Genomic DNA, 22,643 nt, shown 5'->3' on the forward strand with positions numbered 1-22,643 from the left:
ACGTTCCCCTCCCTTGCTGGGTGCACAAGGAAGAGTGTGGGGGGAGCCGCGAGGAGACGGCCAGCTGCCGTCCATCCTGACCTGGGTGTAGAGGGGTTCATAGATGTCGACCCCATTGTCCTGGCTGTGGGACAGGGTGTCGGAGCCCCGCTTCCAGATGAAGCGGGCAGGCGGGTTGGAGTTGACAGTACAGCGCAGGAACACCGTCTTCTCCTGGTAGAAGTTGCCTCGAACGTCGCTCACCGTCTGGTGCACCGTCAGCACAGGCTCATCCAGGTCTGCAAGGACACAGCCCCAGGGAGGTCAGGGCTGGGTGACCCCCACGGTGGGGGGGCTTGGGCTCCTGGCAGCCCCCCAGGAGAGCTAAGCCACCGTCAAGGGATGCCTCCGGAGAGCCAGATGCCGTCCCAGCCCTGCTTGCTTGACCAACCTGTTAGAGGCAGGGGAATGGACTTCATGGCTTCCTAGCTGTCCCTCACAGGAACTGCATGGGGGTGTCTACCTTCACCCTCCCATCATGGGATGGAGGAAGCAGGGCACACTGGAAATCAGGGCACTGTCCAATTCCAAGGTTACCTGTTAATTTGCAGTGTGGCCTGCCTAAGTCCCTTCTCTCTCTGGGCCTCTTTCCTCACTGGTAAACTGGACTCGATTGGTGGTTCTCACCTCTGTTTGCGTGACAGAATCACATGGAGATTTTCTTTTTTAATGCCAAAGCCTGGCAGAGCTCACTGATGGTGTCAGAAGTCACAAGAATGATTGCCTCTAAGGAGATTACTGAACTGGGAGGGAGCATGAGGGAACTGTCGGGGGTCCTGGAAATGCTCTTGAACTGGATGGTGTTTACATAGGCATACACATAAGAATTCATTGAACTGTACATTTAAGATTAGTGCACTCTAGGGGCGCCTGGGTGGCTCAGTTCGTTAAGCGTCCAACTTCGGCTCAGGTTATGATCTCGAGATTTGTGGGTTCAAGTCCCTCATCGGGCTCTATGTTGACAGCTTGAAGCCTGCTTTGGGTTCTGTGTCTCCCTCTCTCTCTGCCCCTCCCCCACTCACACTCTGTCTCTCACTCTAAAAAGTAAACATTTAAAAAAATATTAGTTAACTCTACTGGATGCAAGTTAATCCTCAATAAAAAAAAAAAAAAAAAGTTGAAGAAAAAATCCCAGGGCGCCTGTGTGGCTCCGTTGGTTAAGTATCCAATGTTGGCTCAGGTCATGATCTCACAGTCTGTGGGTTCGAGCCCCACGTCAGGCTCTGTGCTGACAGCTCAGAGCCTAGAGCCTGATTCAGATTCTGTGTCTCGTCCCCCACCCCCAACCCCTGCTCTCTCTGCCCCTCCCCCCCACTTGTGCGAGCTTTCTCTCTCTCTCAAAAATAAATAAACTTAAAAAAAAAAAGAAATGAAAACAATCCCAATGCCGGCCCCACCCCCAATTATATCAGAATCTCTGGAAGTGATTGCCCCCAGGCATCAGTATTTTCTTTATAAGATCCCCTAGGAGGGGCCTGGGTGGCTCAATCAGTAAAGTGCCCAACTCTTGATTTGGGCTCAGGTCATGATCTTTGCAGTTCCTGGGATCAAGCCCCATGTCAGGCTCTGTACTGATGGCACAGGGCCTGCCTGGGATTCTCTCTCTCCCTCTCTCTCTACCCTCCCCTGTTCACACACACACACTCTCTCTCAAAATAAATAAATAAACATTAAACCAAAACAAGAGCCCCTAGACATTTTAATGTACAGCCAGTGTTGTGAACCCCAGGAATCAACAACCCACCATCTAACATCCCACAAGAGGCATTCCAACAACCTTCCAACTCTTTCCTTGCACAGCCCCCTTGGACAGAAGTCACAACAAAGACCATGGGTGGAGGTAAGGCATTGATGACACCTAAGCCATGCCTGCCAGCCCCTTCCAGCACCAATAACTCAAAAAATGATCCTGAGCCCCAGGGTTTGGCAGGCCCTTGGGTGGCTGATGGGAGACAGAAGGGTCTAAGGTTCCAGTGGTCACCACTTGGGGGTCTCACCGGGGGGCGTGAGGCATAGTCAATGGGTAGAATCATTGCAGAAATTAAGATGGTGCCAGAGAGACCCCTTGGGTTGGCTCTACGGTTTCTGGGTACCTAGGATCAGCCTGGGTGAGCACAGAGGCAGGTGGCAAGCAGTAAAATAGCCTCTTGGGGTTAATGGGGTATCTCCATGGAAGATAGGTAGGGACTAGGGGCTTCTCATTCAACCAGCGGCAAGGACTGAGGGGTGCTTGGTTATGTAGGTGGTGGGGGTAGGGAAGATTCAGAGGTACCCTTGGGACAAAAGCAGAGATATGAGGTCCTGTGGGAAGGGCACTTGACCAGAGTCAAGAGCACCTTTGCAGGTGAACAAGTCACAAACACAAACCCTTGGTACCTCATATCATCTGTGAAAAAGAGTATAATCCAAACTGTGCTGCCCTCCCCGACCACTTTTTTTTTTTTAAGTTTATTTATTTTGAGGGCAAGAGAGGGAGGGAAGGGTAGAGACAGGGAGAGAGAGAATCCCAAGCGGGCTCTGCGCTGACAGCCACACAAGGCTTGAACTCACCAACAGTGAGATCATGACCTGAGCCCAAACCAAGAGTTGGAGGCTTAGACGACTGAGCCACCCAGAGGCCCCTCCCTGACCACTTTAGAGGGACGTTGCAAGGTTCATACAGATTACGGACGGATATGTGTGAATTGTACAGGATGATGCACATTGGAGGAACAGCTGATATGCCCCTCTAGTCCGGGAGAGATAAGAAGGTCTCTACTGTCTTCTTCCATGGAGCTATTGCTTCTTCAGCCTCCTTTCCACCCGCCTCCTTCTTCCCAGGCTGAGCACGCGGGGGCACCCACGGCGCCAACTCACACTGCACATCCACACGAATAGACTTGATGGCGGGCACGCCCACGCCGTTCTCAGCCTTGCAGTAGTAGCGGCCACCCTGTGTGCGTGCGATGCGCTCGATGCGCAGCGTCTCGTTGAACACTGACGTCTCCTGGAACTTGTCGGATGCGCTGCCCGCAGTCTTGGTCCAGCGCACCTGGACCGGCAGGGTGGGACACAGTCAGACTTGGCAGTGAGGGTGCGGGGGACACACCCGGGCCTGGGAAACTAACCCAGACAGACTCCCAGGGATACACAGATGGGGTAGGACGCCTCAGGGAAGAGCCTGGGAAATCTGGGGTCGGATGGAGGAGGCTTTAAATAAGGCTGTGTAGTGCAGTGGTTAAGAGCATGGGTTTGGGCAAATTACCCAACCTTTCCTGCCTTCCTTTCTTCATTGGTAAAATAGAGAACATTATGCCCTCCTAAGGTTACTGGGAGGATTACATGTGCCTTAGTGCCTTAGTGCCTGTAAGACTAAGAATTTGGTAAAAAATTTAGTAGCCTTGGGTAGGCTATTCCTCTCTCAGCTTCAGATTTTTCATCTGTGAAAGAGGTCTCTGAGGTAACCAGCCTCCAAGATGGCCCCAGTAATCCCTGCCTCTAGTCCTTTTCTGTGGTGCCCTCCCACTTTGTACCAGGGCTGGTCTGTGTGACCAACACAGCAGGCATGATGGTATGTCACTTCCAAGACCAGGTTATAAAAGACTGTGACTTCCATCTTGGGGAAAGCCATCTGGCTGTCACGAGCAGCCCTGTGCAGGGGTCCACAGGGAAATAATGGAAACCTCAGGTCAAGAGCCACAGGAGTTAGCTTGCAAGTGGGTCCTCCAGCCCCAGTCAGTTCTCAAATGACTGCAGCCTCCTGAGGTACCCTGAGCCAGAACTGGCCAGCTAAGCTGCTCCTGGATTCTAGTCCCACAGGAACTATGAGACACTAAGTGTCTACTGTTTTAAGTCCCTGAGTTTTACAGCATTTGTTATGCAGCAATAGATAACTGTAACTATCATATAGCATAATACTCACTTTGCAGAGTCATTGTGAGGTAGCCCCTGGCCCATATTAGTCATTCAACAAATTCCTATTATTATATTTCCCCTAAATTGTGGGAAACTATTGAGGATCACACAAGAAACTGGAGCTACTCCTCAGGGTACCAGACATTTAAGAAAAATTGATTGGTTCCAGATGATTGAGTCTTGAGGACTGGGGGATGGGGTAGGGAAGTTTCCATCTTAAAGTTGGGAAGAATTGCTTATTACTGAGACAGGGCAAGGTGCCTGATGCTGGTGAATAGGTCAGGCCATAGGCCACAAAAACAGCAAGGCTCAGGAGAAGTGGGTGAAGGGCAACCTTCTCATGCAGAGAAGGGTCACTGCAGGCCTCATTGTTGCTACTGTCATCCCCCTGCCACCCTCAACTTTTCCCTCAGGGACCTAGAGGGGACAAAACCTGCAGAAGGCTATAGGCAATTTCAGGCAATTCATACTTAGGTCAGAGGGTGCTTTGGAGAGAAACCAAGGCCATGAGAATATCTTTTCTTTTACATTTGACATTTTGCAGTTTTACTGTGTTTATCTAGATGGGATGTGTTTAGAAACTGCTTTGGATTTGCTTTGTTTTATCCACCTGAGGGTTTGTACCTTTCTTCAGGTCAGCACAATTCTCAGTCTTTACCTCCTCGAATGTTGTCTTCTCTCAGTTTTTTTCTAGTCTGTCCTTCCAGAATGCCTACATTTATGTTGGAGCTTGTCATTCTATTCTCCATGCCTCCCAGCTTCCTTTCCACATTTCCATCTCTTTGTCTCCTCCAGACCACACTGTAGTTGATTTCCCTGGATCTATCATCCAATTCGTTAATTTTCTCTTTAGCTATCTCTATGCACAGAGGCCAAGTTTTTAAAAAGACTGTGTTATTTTTATCTCTAGGATTTCTATTTGTTTTTTTCCCCCATATCTAACTGATTGGGTTGTATCATCTCTTGTCTTGTGGATTATATTCCTTTCATTATCTCTTGAAACACTTTAATCATATTTATTTTAAAGATCCTTTCAGATTGTTCTGTTATTTCTGTTTCCTCAGATGTGGATTGCTCAATTTTTTTTTTGAGGGGGGGGGGTCTATGGATTGGCTCTCCTGGCAGTGTATTTTCAAATGTGTTTGGAAACTTTACTCCACAGGCTTGCATTTCATGGGAGTTTTCTTCCACAGAAGTCCCACTTAGGCCCTCACAGGCCTGTCTGTGGTATAGCTTTTATGGTTCCCAATGCCCAAGACACATAGGTTCACAGGTTCCAACTAGTTTTTATACTAATTTCTCAGCTTAGGGTTTCCTCACCACTTGGATAGTGCAAGACACAGACAGCCTAAGGGTTGTGCTCCTTCGTAGGTGACTCTGTTTATACCCATGCCCTGAAGCAGAATCTGATCCCTGCTGTGACTCTAGGATGTGGGACAGAGCTCTTCTGGTCCCCATTCACAGGTGATGCCCTTGTCCAGCTTCCTGCTTTAGGTAGAGAGTCTAGGTCTAACCTCCAAGCATAGATGGACCTGTGGCCTCAACTCATATCCCCCATGTGTGTGTTAATACTACTATCCCTGAGGTGAGTACGCAGTCCAAGCCCCTCCAAGGAGCTCTTCACCTTCTGCTCACTGCCATTGCTATAGATCCTTCATTTTGGCCCTCAAGATTCCCTCTCCATTGCTACTTGTTTGGAGTGGGGAATTCCATGCCCACTCAGCCCCCCATCCTGACCTCAAAGTGGGCCATGAGATGCTGCTTCCCTGTTCTCCTACTAGATTGGATGCTCCATGACAACAGGAACTGTAACTGTATCTTTAGGACCCATCACAGTGCTGGGCACATAGCAGGTGCTCCATAAATATTTGTTGTAATGAACTGAGCAAACAAGGAGGTAGACAGCATTTCAGGAGAAGGGAGCAGAAGTGGCTAACGCAGGAATGAACAGGGGTACTTGGGCAAGTGTGACTGGAGCACAGGGTGTGAGGAGGATGGCAGTGGAGGTCAGACAGGCAGAAAGGCAGGTGGGGCCAGCCTATGGGAGGTCTTCACTTCCACCCCTAGCAGCCTGAAATGGGTCTGGTAGGTAATAGGTAAACCATCGAAGGTGTCTGAGCTGGGGAGTGATAGGACAGAGCAGGTTTGAAGATGATGATTCTGGGAACGGGGTACAGAAGCAGAAGCATGGGGATCCAGTTAGTCTATTGCAGTGGTCCAAGGGATAGGACTGAAGGTCTGGCCTCCAGAGGTAATGAGGAATAGAAGCAGAAGACCCATGCGGGAGACATAAAAACAGAGGTCTCAGAGGCTGGCTAGATGTGGGGAATGAGAAGGCAGAGTCAAATATTAGCCCAAGGGTTTGAGCCTAGGTAGCAGGAGGAACAATGAAATCATGGATGGAAGTAGAAAAAAGAGTGTGTGCACGCACAGCCACAGACATGGACTCAAAAACGCGATGCACAAGGGGACACACGCAGATGGCCAGTGTAGCCTTAGGGAGAGATGGCCCAGCTGCCTCCCTGGCATTAGGGAGGACCATCCCGATGTCACACCTGATACAAACACCAACCTGAAGGCTGGCAGCATTGTTGTCACTTCTAAACAAAACTTTGAGAAGAAGCGAGCAGTGAATAATGGTTTTAGGTTGAGTCTTTAGGGGTCTCCTTGTCCATCTGCTGGTCTCAAGGCCAAACCCATCAAAGCCATCCCTCTTCCCAAGATTATCCCAAAAAACTATTTTGCATTTCACTGTCCTCCCTAGGATCCAATGAAAAATTTTCTGCTGCTCTTAAATGCCACGGCAGCTCACCAGCAAATTCCATCATTCCTCCAGCCCGGCTCCTGCCTCTTGCCACCAGCTTTGGTGAGAACTGGCCAATGCTTCTGATGGAACCATATACATGGTCTGTGACAAAATTTCCCTGGCTTCTGGTAAATTTACTCATCTTCTGCTGCTTTCTAATTGCTTTCAGGCTTTTACCATCAAGAATGTGGGACTTGCCTACCTGAAGCCTCCTGAAGAAGAGAATGTATTATATGTTGTTGGTAACTCCTGAAGCCCCCAACCCGAAGATGGACACACTGGGAGGAGGTGCGCTAAAGCTACAGTGGATGCTGGTTCTGGATTCAAATTCTGCTTCCACCCTCACAGGAGCTGTGTGATCTTGGGAGTTTACTCAACCTCCCTGAGCCTTGATTTCCTCAGCTGTGAAGGGGATGCCCTACTGTCTTCCTCACAGCATGGTCGTGAGGCTCCAACAAGAAAACACTGGAGGAAGTACCTAGCACAGTGTTGGCACGTGGTCTTCCCTCAAACGGAGGTCGAAGGTGCGTGTGAGGAAGCGTCTGCACAACAGATACAATGGGAATGAAGTAGAATTCAACAACTGACATTAAATTATTCCCTCAGTCGTCGATGTTTTCAGGTGAATAAGCTCACAGACTCCAGCCCTTCCCTACCGCGTTCATTTTCCAGCTATTTCCTAGCCCCAGCCTTCTGTGTTGGGTTTACTGGCTAACATCCACCTCTTACCCCCAGCTCCTGCTGCCTCTTCTCTAGGTCTGGGCCCAGAGTGGGGCGCGGAGTGAGGAGGTAAGGGCAGGGGAGGCACAAGCGAGGCCAGGGTGGGGCTTACCTGGGGCCGAGGGTGCCCGGTGACAAGGCACTGCAGCACGAGGGTGTCCCCCTCCCGGATGGTGTAGACGCGCTCACTGATGTTGTCCTCCTTCACCACACACGCCTGGCCTGCGTGGACGATTTGAGCCTGGGCGGGAGCTGGCGGGAGAGGGGGCAGGTTTAGGTAAGAGGCACCAAGGCCAGCGGGGGTCTAAGGCTCCCTCCTCTGAGTGTGTTAGGGGGAGATGTCAGCCCAGAACTCCCCAGGCCATTCCTTAGAGGCCGGACCTATGGAGCTCTGGAAAGAATACTCCCAGGGTCCCAGGCTAGGCCCAGAAAGGTCAAGGACTCAGGAAAGGGGCAGTTCCTCCTCATCCCACCCTCCTTGCAAGAGTTCTGTGTTTTCAATGAGCTGATGAGTATGAGGGGCTCAGTAATCCATACAGATGGGTCATCTCTCTGTGAGCATCGCTGTCTTAGCAGCCTCTGTAGCAGAGACTGCTGGCGCTCCCCCAGGCCCCCATACCTGCCGGGGACATCCATCCCCCAGCTGCTAGGCACATACAGCTCACCTTCCCCTGGGAACTGTCCTTCGCCAGTGGGAGCTGCCTGAGCCAGAAATGCCTGGGAGCTCTCCCCTTCCCCTAGTGCATATGCACATAGTCTAATGGCTGACAGATCCCTGTCTCCTGGTGGGATGACTATGGTGCCATTTGCACTCCAGAGCCCCCCTGGGAATAGGTTGAGGCTAAAACAACTGAACCACATTTCTGTCTGTCTGCTTCCCCACCCAGTTTCTCCTGAGAGCACTTTCCCAGCAAATCACTTGCCTGAACTATACCCCATCAACCATCCAGCCTTTACTTTTAGAGAGCTTAACTAACATATTCCCCAGCCCCACAGACTGCTCACTGCCCTCACCCAAAGGCCTGTTACTGTTCCCCCATTGCTCCTTGAGCAGGCCAACCTCTTCTTCTAGGGACAGAAGCTCTCTCCAGGGGCCTGGAAGCCTCCAAAAGACTGGCTCCTCCCTGGCCCTTCTCACATGACCAGGGCTGGGGGACCAGGGCTAGGATGTGGCTGGGACGCCCAAAGGGAAAATGACTGGATTGGGAAAGTACACAGTCCCTCCCTAAGTGTCTAGCCCCTAGCCCAGCAATGTTTGGGCTTGGAAAAGGAGGGCAAGACCCCCCGAGTTCCTACCTGTCTGCTCTCAGCTGAGGGTAGAGAAAATGGAGGTAGGAAGGCTAATCCGGGGCACAAGGGGGTGAAAACAGAGTCCTTGCCCTAAAGAGGTGTACAAAGATGCGATAAAGCCTGTGCATAAGATGTGTAACTTCCTCCAGGAATCATCCCATGATTGGCCTGCACCCTCCCTCCTTCTGTATCCATCACTATCCCAGTACAACAACAAAGCATCAATCTGTGTGTCTGCCAGATTCAGGATTCTTGTCTTTCTGCCTACCCAACCATGAGTTTCACCTTGATGTTCCCAGTGAATGTTGGGTGAATGAATCTACAAGAACATCCCATGGCAATGTGTCTAAGCATTGTAAGAGAGGTGGAGAGGGCCCAGAAGGTCAGAGGAGAGAGAGAGAGAGAGAGCACTGTCTGCTAGAGAAAGAATCACAGAAGAGATAGCCTTCTAACCAGGCCTCAGAGAACAAGGGACTTTGTGCAGGTTGACCGGGCAGAGTCCCGTCTAATATGTATTACCTGGAGTAAACCCTTAGTGGTCTTTGGACCTTCATTTTCTCATCTCTGAAACAGAGAGAATGCTGCCAGGCCTGAGAACTCACAGGGGTGGTTGTGACAGTAACACAGGCAAAATGACAAGTGCTTAGGAGACCCCTAATGTGTTCTAGAGCTGCCGCAAGTAGACCTCAACAGAACCTCTCCAACCAAATCCACTGGGGCAGTCAGGAACTAATTACAGAGGTGGGTCCACAGAGGCAGCCCAGCTGGAGGTCAAGAAGCTTGTGGGGCAGCAACAGGGAGCAACCCAGGGCCATGTTTAACCAGGAGAGTCTCTGCAAACAGCAGCGGCTCCTGCAAACAGTGGCAGCTGCCAAGAACCCAGAGTCTGAGTGTCCAGACAACCTTCTGGACCACCGGGCTGCCACAGAAAAATGAACCTAGGCTAGTCGTCAGGGGATAAGCTATGCAACATTGGGCAAGTCAGACCTCCTGGGCCTCAGTTTCCCCACCTATATAGCACGGGAGTGGGTTTAGATGACCTCTGAGATCCCTTTCAACTCACACTTTCTATGAATTTTGTAATCAGCGCATAGTCCCTACAGAAGATGCACCCTAGAGTCTGGGGAATGGGTCTGAAACTGTCACCCACACACCTCCCTGCAGTGCAAATGCAGGCACATCACCACACCATGGAAGAGAGAGCCATCTGTGGCCAAGGTCCCCAGCAATCTCGTCAGGAAATGACCCACCAATGCAGGACGCGCATGCCAGTTGCTGATAAGACCAGAAGGTCGCGTGGATGTCTATAAGAAGCCTGGGGTGCCTCTCAACAAGGAAGACATTGATTTAACAGGCTCCAGTGGAAGATAAGCTGGAATCCTGGACACTGTGGCTCGCCAATAGCCAGGCAGTGTTGTCACAACAGAAGGTTTGGTGACTGATAAGGAATATTGAAAAGGAGCTGGAGAACCACACTTTCTCAGGGTCTGGACAGCACAGGCCAGGAAAAAACAGGGCCTGGCCAGCAGACAGAAGGCCTCTGGCCACCTGACAAGTTTCCTCACTGGAGATGGGGCATCATGGATGATGACATCATGAAGATTACCCAACTCCCTTTGATGACATTGACTCTTAAGAACATCAAACTCTAAAATGATGGAACCACTTTGGAAGAGAATTTGGCAGTACTTACTCAAGCTGTTCAAGGGTACACCCCATGACACAGCAATCCCACTCCTGGGTTGTACCCAGTAGAAACGAGTGCTTATAACAACCAAACAATAGGGGCGCCTGGGTGGCTCAGTCAGTTGAGCGTCCAACTTCGGCTCGGGTCATGACCTTGCAGTTTGTGGGTTCGAGCCCCACGTCAGGCTCTGTGCTGACAGCTCGGAGTCTGGAGCCTGCTTCGGGTTCTGTGTCTCCCTCTCTCTCTGTCCCTCCCCTGCTCATGCTCTGTCAACAATAAATAAATATTAAAAAAATTTTTTTTAAATAACAAACAATAGGTCCAAGAATATTCATAGCAGCTTTCTTCATTATAGCTAAACACAAGAAACAGCCCATGTGTCCATCAAGACTAGCATGGATAAATAAATTCTGGTATAATCATACAATGGAATATTACACTAAAAAAAAAAAAACAACACTGATAGACACAACGTCATTGTTGAATCTCACATGCACAATTTGAGTGGAGGAACTCAGAGACGAAAGAGTAAAGAGTATGTGATTTCATATATCTGCAATTCAAAACTGGAAAAAACCCACCTTAAAGCAACAGAGATCTAAACAGTAGTTGCCCTCGGGTGGGGATAGGGATTATTAACCGGGACAGGCACAAAAGAAGTTTCTGGGGAGAAGATGAGATCCCATCCGGTGGGATGGAAACGTCTACATCTTAATCTGGGTGGTGGTTATAGGAGTGGATAGAGATGTAAAAATGTGTCAGGTTATTTGCTTAAGGTTTTACTGTACCTCAGTTACACTTCAGTTTTAAAAACCTGCCCACTGAGATCACCCAGTTCCTTCTGTTGGCACTAACCATTACCCTACCCACTCCCTTCACTCTGACTCCTTGATGAGCTGCCTCCCATGGCTGACTTCTTCACAGTGCAGATTTTCCCTCTGGAGCAAGTGGTGCCCAGGCCCCCTTGGCCTTGGCATTTCAATCTCCCCATCACCTCCCACTGAGCTTTGTTAACACGAATCAGCCTCTCTGACTCTGGTCACCTCTGGAGTGGCTACAACTGTGATCTGGACCCTGAGCCAACAGAGTCCCCACCAACTCACGGGCCCCTAATGGGACTCTGTCCCACTTAACCTCCCGCTCCACACACCCCAGGAAGGCACCACCAGCAGTAGCATCTTCGGTTCCAAAGGCAACTAGGCCAGGGCCTGTGTCAAGAGGCACCATGACATCATAATCCCTGCATTCAGTCTGTCAAACAACAAATGCTCCGAGCGGGGGCTGCCGTGCTGGGTGCTGGAGAGACTGTCATGAAAAGCAAACAATGAAAAGAGCATTGTTGGGGAGACAGCACACAAGGGAACAGAAATGAGCAGGGTGGTTTCAGAGTGTTGTAAGTGCTAAGACTACTCTAGAGCAGGGGATGCGTCACGGAACAGTGACAGCAGAGGAGAGACATGGTTTAGAGAAATGGGAAAAGCAGACAATCTGAGACTAATTCCTGGCTCTGCCATCCACTAGCTGAGTGACATTAAGCAAATTACTTAACCTCTCTGAGCCTCAGCCTCTTCATTCATAAAATGGGGACAAAAATGCCTTCTTCCAGGGCTGGTGTGAGGGTTTAATACAAGACCTGTAAAACATCTGGCCAAAGAAGACGTGCTCTCCCAATAAATGACAGTTCCTGGGGCGCCTGGATGGCTCGGTTGGTTGAGTTCCTGACTCTGGATTTTGGTTCAGGTCATGATGTCACAGTCGTGGGATCGAACCCCACATTGGGCTAATGCTGGGCATGAAGCCTACCTAAGATTCTCTCTCCCTTCCCTCTCTGCCCCTTCCCCACTCCCTCCCTCTTAAAAATAATAATAATAGGGGGTCCTGGGTGGCTCAGTCGGTTGAGCGTCCCACGTCGGCTCAGGTCAGGATCTCACAGTTTGTGAGTTCGAGCCCCGCGTCAGGCTCTGTGCTGACAGCTCAGAGCCTGGAAGCTGTGTCAGATTCTGTGTCTCCCTCTCTCTGTCCCTTCCCCGCTCATGCTCTGTCTCTCTCTGTCTCTCAAAAATGAATAAACGTCAAAAAAATTTTTTAATAAAAAATAAATAAATAAATAAATAAATGACAGTTCCTGAGATGATTAAATAGGGACAAGAGATGGGGACAGGAGACCACCCTCTGTGGCTCCCTCTATATCCCAGCACGGAGACACTGAAAACAGACATAAAGCCGACAGGGATGTTTCACAAATATGTTAAAATTCATGTTGCGGGCTGTGCACGGCTTCAGAGGAGCTGGGAGCAAGGGGAGGGATGGGACCCCTCTGAGCATCCCTCTTAGCATCCAGCACGTCTAGCTCTCGGCAAGTTACTTTGTGACTTTGGCAAGTTACTTAAGCCTCGATTTTCTCATTTGTCAAACAGGGTTGTTGTGAGGAATACATCAGTAACGCACACAAAGTGTTTAAAACAGTGTCTGGCACACAGTAAACCATCCACACATGTTGGCATCATTATTCTAGAAATGATCCTGCACTCCTTTCAAGAATCCACCTCCCTGGGGGCCTGCAAGCCCTCTGCACAAGAGGACCCTGCCTTATCGGCCACAGATGGTGAGGAGTGATACATTCCTGCAGTCCACTGTGTCTATTTCCAAGCTCCTCACCTCGTTCAGAGAGGCAGAAAGAGCAAGTCCTATTTAGCCTCTTTCAGCAGAGAAGAAGACCGAGGCCCAGAGAAGAAAATGCCCCGTCCGTGTCACTCACTGACACGGGACAGGAGTGGAGCTGGGACTTGAACCCAGGCCTTTCACCTGCTAGCTTGGCACTCCAGTCACTGTCCCAGTCCTCCACGGACTCCCCTACCCCTGCCTTGTGTCACCAGGGAGCCTGTCGCAGCACAGAACCACCAGCCCTGACTCTTCAGGGACGGGCCTCAGAGTTTGTATTTGTAACAAGCTTCTTGGAAATTCGGGAGGCTGGATTTGATCCCCTCTGCTTGACACCACATCGGTAGAAAATAGGGTGGGATTTTGGAAACAAGTATGTTTCCCTGCCTCTTGTCTATGAGACTTTTCCTATTTCACTCTCCTGAGCTCTAGCCACAAACCCCCATGGAAAAGGAAAATGGTGTCTCCCAAGCTGTGTGCCGTAAAGGTGTTGATCGATAGTCCTCTGCGGAGTAAGTATGCTGATGCTGTGTCTTCTCTCCTTCCCAGAGTGTGTCGGCACCCAAGTGTGTATTATTAAAGGCTCTGAAAAGTCCTGCAGTAAACACACCTATGTAACTTGGTGTTAAGCCGGTGCCTTCCAAATAAATTTGACCGTGTAGTGCTTTCTTCACAGAGGATCTCTTAGTGTCGTGACAGCTAGAAGCGTTGTGTAAAACGAGTGGAGAAATGTTGATCCAAAGGTCAGCATAAAACTCATGGCTATGGAGACAAATAACATGGCCTTCCCCAGCCTGTGGCCGAGAACAGCCAAGCCAGCATGAGAGATGTTCCCCACCGGGCAACATCGTAAGGAGTTCAGCTGAGGCAGAAATAGTGAGTCCCTGGTAGACTGCTTCTGGCCTATCTGCGTACTCCTTTCCCCTAAAAAAAAAAAAAAAACACAGACCCCAAATTCCAGGTGAGGGGCGGCTAGGGACAGCCAGCACCCAGCAGGCCCAGGGAGGAAGCCACAAACTCTCAAGGACTCATGGTAAGATGAATTCCAACTTGCCCACTGGGCTTTGGAAGAGAATTCTCACCGGAACCTGGAAGGGAAATTTCATCAAGGACCTCATCCCTCATCAGAGAATTTCTTCCCCGGCACTAGCCAGGGTACAGAGGGTGCTATCAAATGCACAAGGATGAGACGGTAAGACGTAGAGCCATATAAAGCAGGCAGATAGCAAAATGAATAGGAAAACCTTAACAAATTATTTTTTTTAAGCAATCTCTAGCACCCAATGTGGGGCTCGAACTCGTGACCCCAAGATCTGGAGCTACACACTCTTCTGACTGAGCCAGCCACATGCCCCTGGAAAACCTTAATTTAAAGCTCCATCAGCTTTCCTTCAGGTTTCCTACCCCACATTTAGAAAGGTTAATCAGGGGCGCCTGGGTGGCGTAGTCGGTTAAGCGTCCGACTTCAGCCAGGTCACGATCTCGCGGTCCGTGAGTTCGAGCCCCGCGTCGGGCTCTGGGCTGACGGCTCGGAGCCTGGAGCCTGTTTCCGATTCTGTGTCTCCCTCTCTCTCTGCCCCTCCCCCGTTCATGCTCTGTCTCTCTCTGTCCCAAAAATAAATAAACGTTGAAAAAAAAATTTTTTAGAAAGGTTAATCATTAAAAAAAAAAAAAAAAAAAAAAAGATTAATCACAGTCAGGTATGGGCTGCTGTCGTGCTTTCTGCCCCTGACTCTTTCAGGGACAGTGTGTGTCTGCAGGAGGCCTGGGACACTTGCAGAGGAGGTGGGGACAAGAGAAAGGAAGCAGGCTGCAGACTTCCCAGCCTGGCGTTGGTTCTCTCCGCCCAGTTACCAGCAGACAGGGTGAATGCCATCATCCTAACAGCCTCCCACAGCACCACTGAGTGCTCTGGGCCGGGCAATACGGAATCAGGATCTGCGCTTGGGTCCTTCCTTCTATCAGACCGTCAACACATCCTTATGGATACGAGGTGCTGAGCTAGGACGCATACAGGGAGAACTAGGGACGCATACAGAGGCTCAGCAAGGTTAAGTACGTTGTTCAAGGATGCCCTGCTGATTTAGAGTCTGGTTCTCTGACTCTTATGCCAAGCCCCATGCATTTCCAGGTCCTAAGTGCCTGACACAGTGCTGAGGACTTAGGGCTCAGGGTGCAGGGCACAGTCTCCAAGTCGCTACCTGGGCCAGTCCCAGGCAGCATCCTTGGAAGCTATCCTTCCCTCGCCCTCCCAGCTCCTGGTATGCACATGTTTATTGATCCTTTTATACATGTAATGCAAATGGACACTTAATAATTTAGCAGAGTTAACAGTGCTGAAATATTAACAGGTTTTTCTCTTTTAATTAGCCGCTCAAAGAATGGTGGCCAGGGTCTTGGAGGAGGCTCTCGGGGCAGGGCACCTGGCCAGCTCGGCCTGGGCATCCTTCTGCCCGGGACAATGCTCTGTACCTCTTCAGCAGACCATGGGCCATCAAACATGGACCTCTTGGGAAAATTAGCCCTTCTGTGCTCTCCACAGCAGGGCTTTGCCCTGCCCTCCCCTTAGCCCTGGCTGTCTGTGGAGCAGGCTAATACCTATCCTCTGTTCCCCATCCAGAATGAACCAGGTGACCTCAGGAGCACTCCAAGTCTAAGGGAGGCTCCAGTTCTACGCTGGGAAAACCAGTCTGAAACAGTCTCTCCCATCCCGCCCCATCTCCTCTGGCCTCACCTTAATGCTGGTCATCTTGAGGGGAAGCACCGTCACACTCCGGTCATTCTCTCGGGCCATTAGACCTCAGTGCAAGCTGATTCCCTCGCCACCCTCCCTCTCGTTCCTTGCCTCCCAACACTTCAAAGACACACACATTGCCTGTTTATTTGCCATCGGTTCATTGATTCGTTCTGCAGTATTTCCTGAGCACCTATTGTGTGAAATGTCCTGCCCCGGCACTGGACAGAATCAGAGCCAAATCAGGCAGAGCCATCCTCAGGGAGGAACTTCTTCTGTCTTCGCTCTGCGGCAGACCACATTAGAGTCTGCTCCCCACCGCAAGCTCTTTTTTTGCTCATCAGAACCAAACCCATATGCAGCCGACCTCCTCTCTGACCACAAAAATCTCTGCCCGACCCGAGCGTATCTGTCTCTGACCTCCAAGTACAAGGTGCTGTCACTGAATACGAGAGCAGCCATGGCAGGAAGGATCAGCACACAGGCTGCCGCCCTATCACCACGGCTGAGCATGAAAAGTCTGCTTCCGTGGTCAGAGGCAGGGCTTGACACTACTTGCAGGGCCTGTTTCCATCTTCAGGGGCCGATACTGGGGGTGGGGTCTCGTGCCATTGGCACAGCCTGGTGCCCTTGACACACTTCCTCTGCTGGAAGTGGTGGCCAGTCCACCTGTGCCCCGAGCCCAGAGAACGTTCAGCACCCTTGCACCTATATCCTGGCCTCATGAGAAGGCACATAGTTGTTGAGAGGGCCAGGTTATCCTCCTGGGCTCTTGATTGTGCATCAACAGAAGTGTGATAGGCACACCACTTAGGGAACTCTGGGATGTCGGGACAGGCCATAGGGAAAGCCCCCTAAACTGGGATTCTGAGGTCCCTGAGGGTAGCTATAAGGGATGTTCTCCCTGGGTCACAGGAGACCAGGATCAAAACTCTCAACAGTGAGGGGACCTAGGGCAACTCTAAGCAGTGAAGGCAGGATGCTCAGGGAAGAGAGGAGAAAGGCACATGCCCTAAATCTGGCTCTGCTTGATCTGAGGCTGTAAATGTAAGCCTGGGGGGCTGCCCGGATGGTGAGGTATGAGGGGCCAAAGGCAGGACTCCATCTCTCACCTAATTACTATAAGAAACAGAAGCCTCAATTTCTTCGATCTGCAAATGGAGAAAATACATCTCAGGCACTAGGGGAGATAACTTCTGGGTTGCAAGAATTAAATGAGAAAACGTACATTGGGTCCATAACACAATGACTAGTATCTAGTAGGTACTAACAAATGTTAGTCCCTTTTCCACTTGATAATATAGCCCGAGACTCTTCGGGAACCTGCTCAAAGGGCCTGCGAAAAGAAAATGTGAAACTGGATGAAGAGGTCTACTTTAGGGAGAATGCCAAGAGCCCTGATCTCAAGAGATAAGAATAGCGAGGTGGGCTAACGGAGGTAATCATGGGAAGGAAAGATCTCCCCAAGAGAACATACAGGACGACGGTGGGAGAGAGAGTCTGCCACCCATCAGAGCAGAGAATGGCTTCTAGAACCCAGGACCTCAGCTGCCGGGCCCAGGGATGTGTGGCCCAGGGACATGGGGTCACTCGTGTTAATTCTCCTGCTGGAGTCCCAGCTACCCAGCCCTGCCAAGCTCTGCCAGTCCTGGGGACCCCATCACTGTCGCTCACTTGGCTCCCCACCTTGGCAGGAGACCGGACACTAGATATGACCAAGCCCCCACACCTATTGACCCAAACCTATGGAAGGATCCAAACCTACTGGAGTAGACACAGCCCTGGGCATGGGGTTCTTGTCCAGGCCATTGCAGTAATTGCTGTGTGGCCTGGGGCAAATCGTTAACCCTCTAGTCTAGAGCCTCAGTTTCCTGACTATAAAATGGGCATAAGCGCACTCTCTATTGTGAGTGTGAAATACGGTAAGAATGCCATCCGCCAAGCACAGAGCATGCTGCCTAGTAGATATGCAAGAATTATAGCTAGAAGGGAGCAAAATAAAACCAAACTCACAGCTCAGGTGTGTCTGCCATGAGAAGCCCCTGGTCTGAGAGTTACAGCTTCCAATGTAGAGCCCAACAGCCCCCTGAGTGACCCTGTCCCTAGGTGCACCGAGGCTCCAGTGCACCTGTGTTAGGTACAACACTGGGCCTGGGGCACATCCTGGGTGGGACCAGAGACACGCTGCCAGGTCTAGGCCCCCAACCCAGAACACAGAGCTTGGGCCAGTCCTAGGCCAGGCAATGGAAAGAGTTATGGCTTTGCTGAAGGACCCCCAAAGCCACACCTGACCCCCAAATGCAGAGGCCTCCTCTAAGCCCCACGGAGCTGAGACCCAACCTGGCAGCGCAGGGCACTGGTTGGGGCCTGGCCCACGCTGGCTGTGGGAGCCGATGGGAGACGACAGGGTTAGGGCACTGAATTTGGGCTGAAATGGGTACCTGCGGATCCTGGGCCCACAGAAGGAATGGGATGGGGACAGGTGGGTGGGAATCCTATATAACAAACCCGCAAGAACTGTTTGGAGGTTTTGCTACGGCACTTAACTTGACTAAACTCCCATTCTGCTATACGAAACAGAAGCCAATAATATTACACTCACAGCGCCTTATTAACTGAGGTGACATATCAGCAAGCTCCATGTAAACTATGAAGTTCTGCACAGATCGGGTCTTATTGGGTGCTCAAAGACCCAAACGTGGCTTCAGGAAGTGAAAATTGGAAGTTAAGAAACAAGCCATAATGCACCTATTAAGCCAGTGAAAATAAATGAGGAGGATCAAATCCTCTGTGGCTGGGCTGTGTGCAAAGCTGGCTCAAACTCTTTGCCGCACGACCCGGCGGTGCAAAATGAGAACCATAAAACTGTTCCTATCCTATGACCTATTAGGCAATCTCACTTTGGGGAACAGGCCCCAAGGACATAATTTAAAAGGAAAAAGTAATTCACATAAGGATATTCACGGCAGAGCTATTTAGAAGAAGGGGAAATTGGCACCTGCCCAAACACTCCGCCACAGAGAGATGGTCACCAGGCTCCAGAGTATCGATGCAGGGGGTGCCCTGTAGCTATTAAAGTGACAGGTCCGAGGTCTCAGTCAATACCAGGAGACGTGTGTAGGAGATAAAGTCGGCCGACAAAGCAGAACAGACGACTGTTTACCGCTATGTAAAAATGTATTGACAGGTATGGGCAGGGAATTTAGAATGAATGGTTAATGTTTGATGGTCATTGGGTTCCTTTTTTTTCCCCTATGAAGTTGTTTAAGTGGGTAATAATAACAATAACAACCCTGAAAGCAAAATCAATCCTGTGGCTTATGAGCAGGTGGGGCCTTAGACCCCAGGATGGGAAAGCAGGGAGGGAAGGACAGTGTTTCTGGAGAGCCTACCACGGCCAGACAGCAGTCTGACCTGACTGCTTCAAATGTCTCACGGCCCCTCCAGGCTGGCCTTCACCCCAGCTCAGAGGGGGCAGGAAGATTAGCTCTGAGGTTTAAAAATCAGGGAGCAGAGGGGCGCCTGGGTGGCGCAGTCGGTTAAGCGTCCGACTTCAGCCAGGTCACGATATCGCGGTCCGTGAGTTCGAGCCCCGCGTCGGGCTCTGGGCTGATGGCTCGGAGCCTGGAGCCTGTTTCCGATTCGGTGTCTCCCTCTCTCTCTGCCCCTCCCCCGTTCATGCTCTGTCTCTCTCTGTCCCAAAAAATAAATAAACGTTGGAAAAAAAAATTAAAAAAAAAAATCAGGGAGCAGAGATGTAAGGGCCTGATTCACTTTACGCCTCTCTCCACATCCAGTGACCTCAGGAGGACAGCACTTACTTCCCCCGCGCCCCCAGGACTCCAAGGTGGAAGAGCCATTCCTCATCCCCACCCCCATTAGTGAAAACACTCTGTCCCTTGCTGTCAGCGAGAAACAGTCCTCCCTGACTTCTCTCCTTCTCCTATACCCCACACCCAATCCATCAGCAAGCCCTCTCAGCTTGACCTTCAAAACTGATTCCCAACTCGAAGGGGCGGCTGGGTGGCTCAGTCCGTTAAGCATCTGACTCTTGGTTTCGGCTCAGGTCATGATCTCATGGTTTCATGAGTTCAAGCCCCGTGTCAGTCTCTGCACTGTTGGTCCATGAGTTCTAGCCCTGCCTCGGAGCCTGCTTGGGATTCTCTCTCTCTCTCTCTCTCTCTCTCTCTCTCTCTCCCTCTCTCTGCCTCTCTCCCACTCACACTGTCTCTCTCTCAAAATGAATTTGAAAACAAAAAACTGATCCTAACTCTGACCCCTAAGATACCACTCTAGTTTAGCCATCACCACCTCCTGCCCCAATTACCATAGCAGCCTCCTGATAGGTCTGCTCTCTTTCCCTTGCCCGGTTCAGTCTGTTCTCTGCAAGAAGCCAGAGGGATCCCTTTACAACCACTAAGGTCCCCTCCTTCCTCTGCTTCCTCTCCTCTTCCCTACCATGACTTCCATCTCATGTGGAGTCAAAGCCAATGCCTTTTCAACGTTTATTTATTTTTGGGACAGAGAGAGACGGAGCATGAACGGGGGAGGGGCAGAGAGAGAGGGAGACACAGAATCGGAAACAGGCTCCAGGCTCCGAGCCATCAGCCCAGAGCCCGACGCGGGGCTCGAACTCCCGGACCGCGAGATCGTGACCTGGCTGAAGTCGGACGCTTCACCGACTGCGCCACCCAGGCGCCCCGCCAATGCCTTTTTCAACAGGCTACCATGCCACCTTGTCATCTGCTCCCTTAGGTTCTACTACACTCCACGTTGTGGCCACACTGCTCTCTCTGCTGTTCTTCAAAGCGGGCCAAGCCCACTCCTACCTCAGGGCCTTTGCACTTGCAGCTCCTGCTGCCAGATTGCTCTTCCCCAGATTTCCAGAACTCGCTCTCCCTTACCTCCTACAGCTCTTTCGAGAGAGAGAAGCCTTCCCTGACCGCTCCATTTAAAACAGCATGCCTGCCCCCACTTTTACCATTTTCAATCCCTTTCCCTGCTGTGTTCTTCATAACACTCATCGACACCTTGCATATTAAACAGTCACTCATTTATTCTCTTTCTGTGTCCCTTTCAAAAGGCAAACACCCCTGGGAGGGAAAGCATGTGAAATCCCTGAAAAGGATGAACAATCTTCTTTTCCTTTTTTCCAAGAGTCAATTCAGGAAGCATAAAGTTTGGGAACATATTTTCTTTAGCATTGAGCACATTTATAAATCAAGAAATGCAATACCTGCCCCCCTGTTAAGTATTTTCATTATTGTTTTTTTTTCTCCATCACTGAAGGGTTTCACTCCTTTTTTTGGCTAAAATTTTAGAAACCACGTAAGTGGCTTGCACCGTAGGATCTGATTATAATGCTGAGCCTCTGAACAACTTGTAAATGATTTGGAACCCAGTAGGTCGGGGGAGAAAAGTGAAGAACTTGGGGATGGGGGAGGCCAATTGGACCAGAGTTCAATCACAGCCAGAGACGGAAAAGTCATTGCTGTTAGGAAGCACCCAGGGGCTGAGGAGGTGGGGGGGGGGGGGGCTGCCTCTTAGGAGGAAACTGAGGTCTGGAATAGGCAGTGGTGCAGTAAAGGGCTGGGTGCAAAACACACCTGTCTCCCCACCTACAAAGTGGCTGAAAGGGAACGTTGTTGCCATAAACTTCCAAGAGGAAGATGGGAGGAGGGCTGGAATTCTGCCACCCCTTCTCCTGGAACAGGGTCTCCGTCTTGCTCCCTCTTTCTCTGGATAATGCGTCACATGCCCGTACACAGAGCCTCACATGCCACTTCCCTGGTGGCAGCCTCTGTGACTCACTAGCTTCCTGAGCCAGGCCCAGGCACTGGAAGCACCCACTTAGCAGGGCCTCCCCTGGACGGTCGCCATCACTTACTCCCCATGCGCCGGCCACTGGCAAAGAATGGCTTTCGAGGGGCGCCTGGGTGGTACAGTCGGTTAAGGGTCGGGCTCTTGATCTCAGCTCAGGTCGTGAGTTCAAGCCCCGCATCGGGCTCTGCGCTGATGGCACGAAGCCTGCTTGGGGTTGTGTCTCCCCTTCTCTCTGCCCCTCCCCTGCTCGTGCTCGTCCTCTCAAAAATAAATAAACACATTTAAAAAAAAGAATGGCTTCCCATGCGCTCCCACTCCCTCTTCGCCACCGCCCCCTCAGGAAGGTGCCATTATAATGCCATCTTGTACATGAGGCACAGAGCACAACCTGCCCGGGATCGCACAGCCAGGGAGCGGCTGAGGCAGAACCTGAACCCAGATCTGTTTCAGAAGCCTCTGCTCCTTGAGGCCGCATGCTCCCACCTGAGAGAGATGATTATTCATCAGCTTTGGTATATTTAGTTGCTGGCTTCTGAAATTAGACCTTGGTGGTGTCATGGAGCCTGGCAAATCATGTGCAACAGCTGACCTCAGAGCTGCGAGTCGCTGACACCTGGGTGTGAAGAACGTCTCTGGTTACTCCCCTCCCTGCGGGCACTGACCCAGGAAGGAAGGAAAGCAGTGGAGGGGGGTGGCTGTAGGACCACTTGGCTGACCCTTCCCAGAATCCTTGTCTCCTGTTGCCATGGCGCCACCTCTGCAGAGGCCGGGGTCCTGGCGGTGAGGGTGAGGTGGGGCCAAAGGAGAGCTACCCGGAAGAAAAGGAGCTAGCCTGTTCACGGGGTCCCTCTGGAAAAGGGGGCTGCAGAGGCGTCAGTACTGAGACCCTGTCACCAGGGCCACCCTCAGGTGGAAGGGAGAAGTGATTCTCAGGAGGAAGTGAGAGAGACTGAGCAGAGATGGGGGGGCGGGGTGACAGAAGTATGTGG

General features: G+C 50.9%; 1 protein-coding gene across 5 annotated transcripts in view; it reads right to left on the reverse strand.

Moving 5' to 3' along the window:
* The window catches only part of MDGA1 (MAM domain containing glycosylphosphatidylinositol anchor 1), a 61,138-nt gene that overhangs the window by 22,621 nt on the left and 15,874 nt on the right, over nt 1-22,643 (reverse strand). For 3 of the 5 annotated variants that reach the window (XM_019830542.3, XM_019830544.3, XM_003986077.5), the window contains exons 2-4: nt 7,572-7,711; nt 2,896-3,070; nt 82-278 (exon numbers count right to left, since the gene is read on the reverse strand). In XM_019830542.3, the coding sequence (XP_019686101.1) occupies nt 82-278; nt 2,896-3,070; nt 7,572-7,711 (512 nt within the window). Of the gene's footprint in view, nt 1-81; nt 279-2,895; nt 3,071-7,571; nt 7,712-8,124; nt 8,702-22,643 lie in introns of those variants that run through there. The other 2 variants (XM_045057474.1, XM_045057475.1) reach the window with 2 other exon arrangements.

Source organism: Felis catus, chromosome B2 (genome assembly GCF_018350175.1).
Source record: "Felis catus isolate Fca126 chromosome B2, F.catus_Fca126_mat1.0, whole genome shotgun sequence".
NCBI lineage: Eukaryota > Metazoa > Chordata > Mammalia > Carnivora > Felidae > Felis > Felis catus.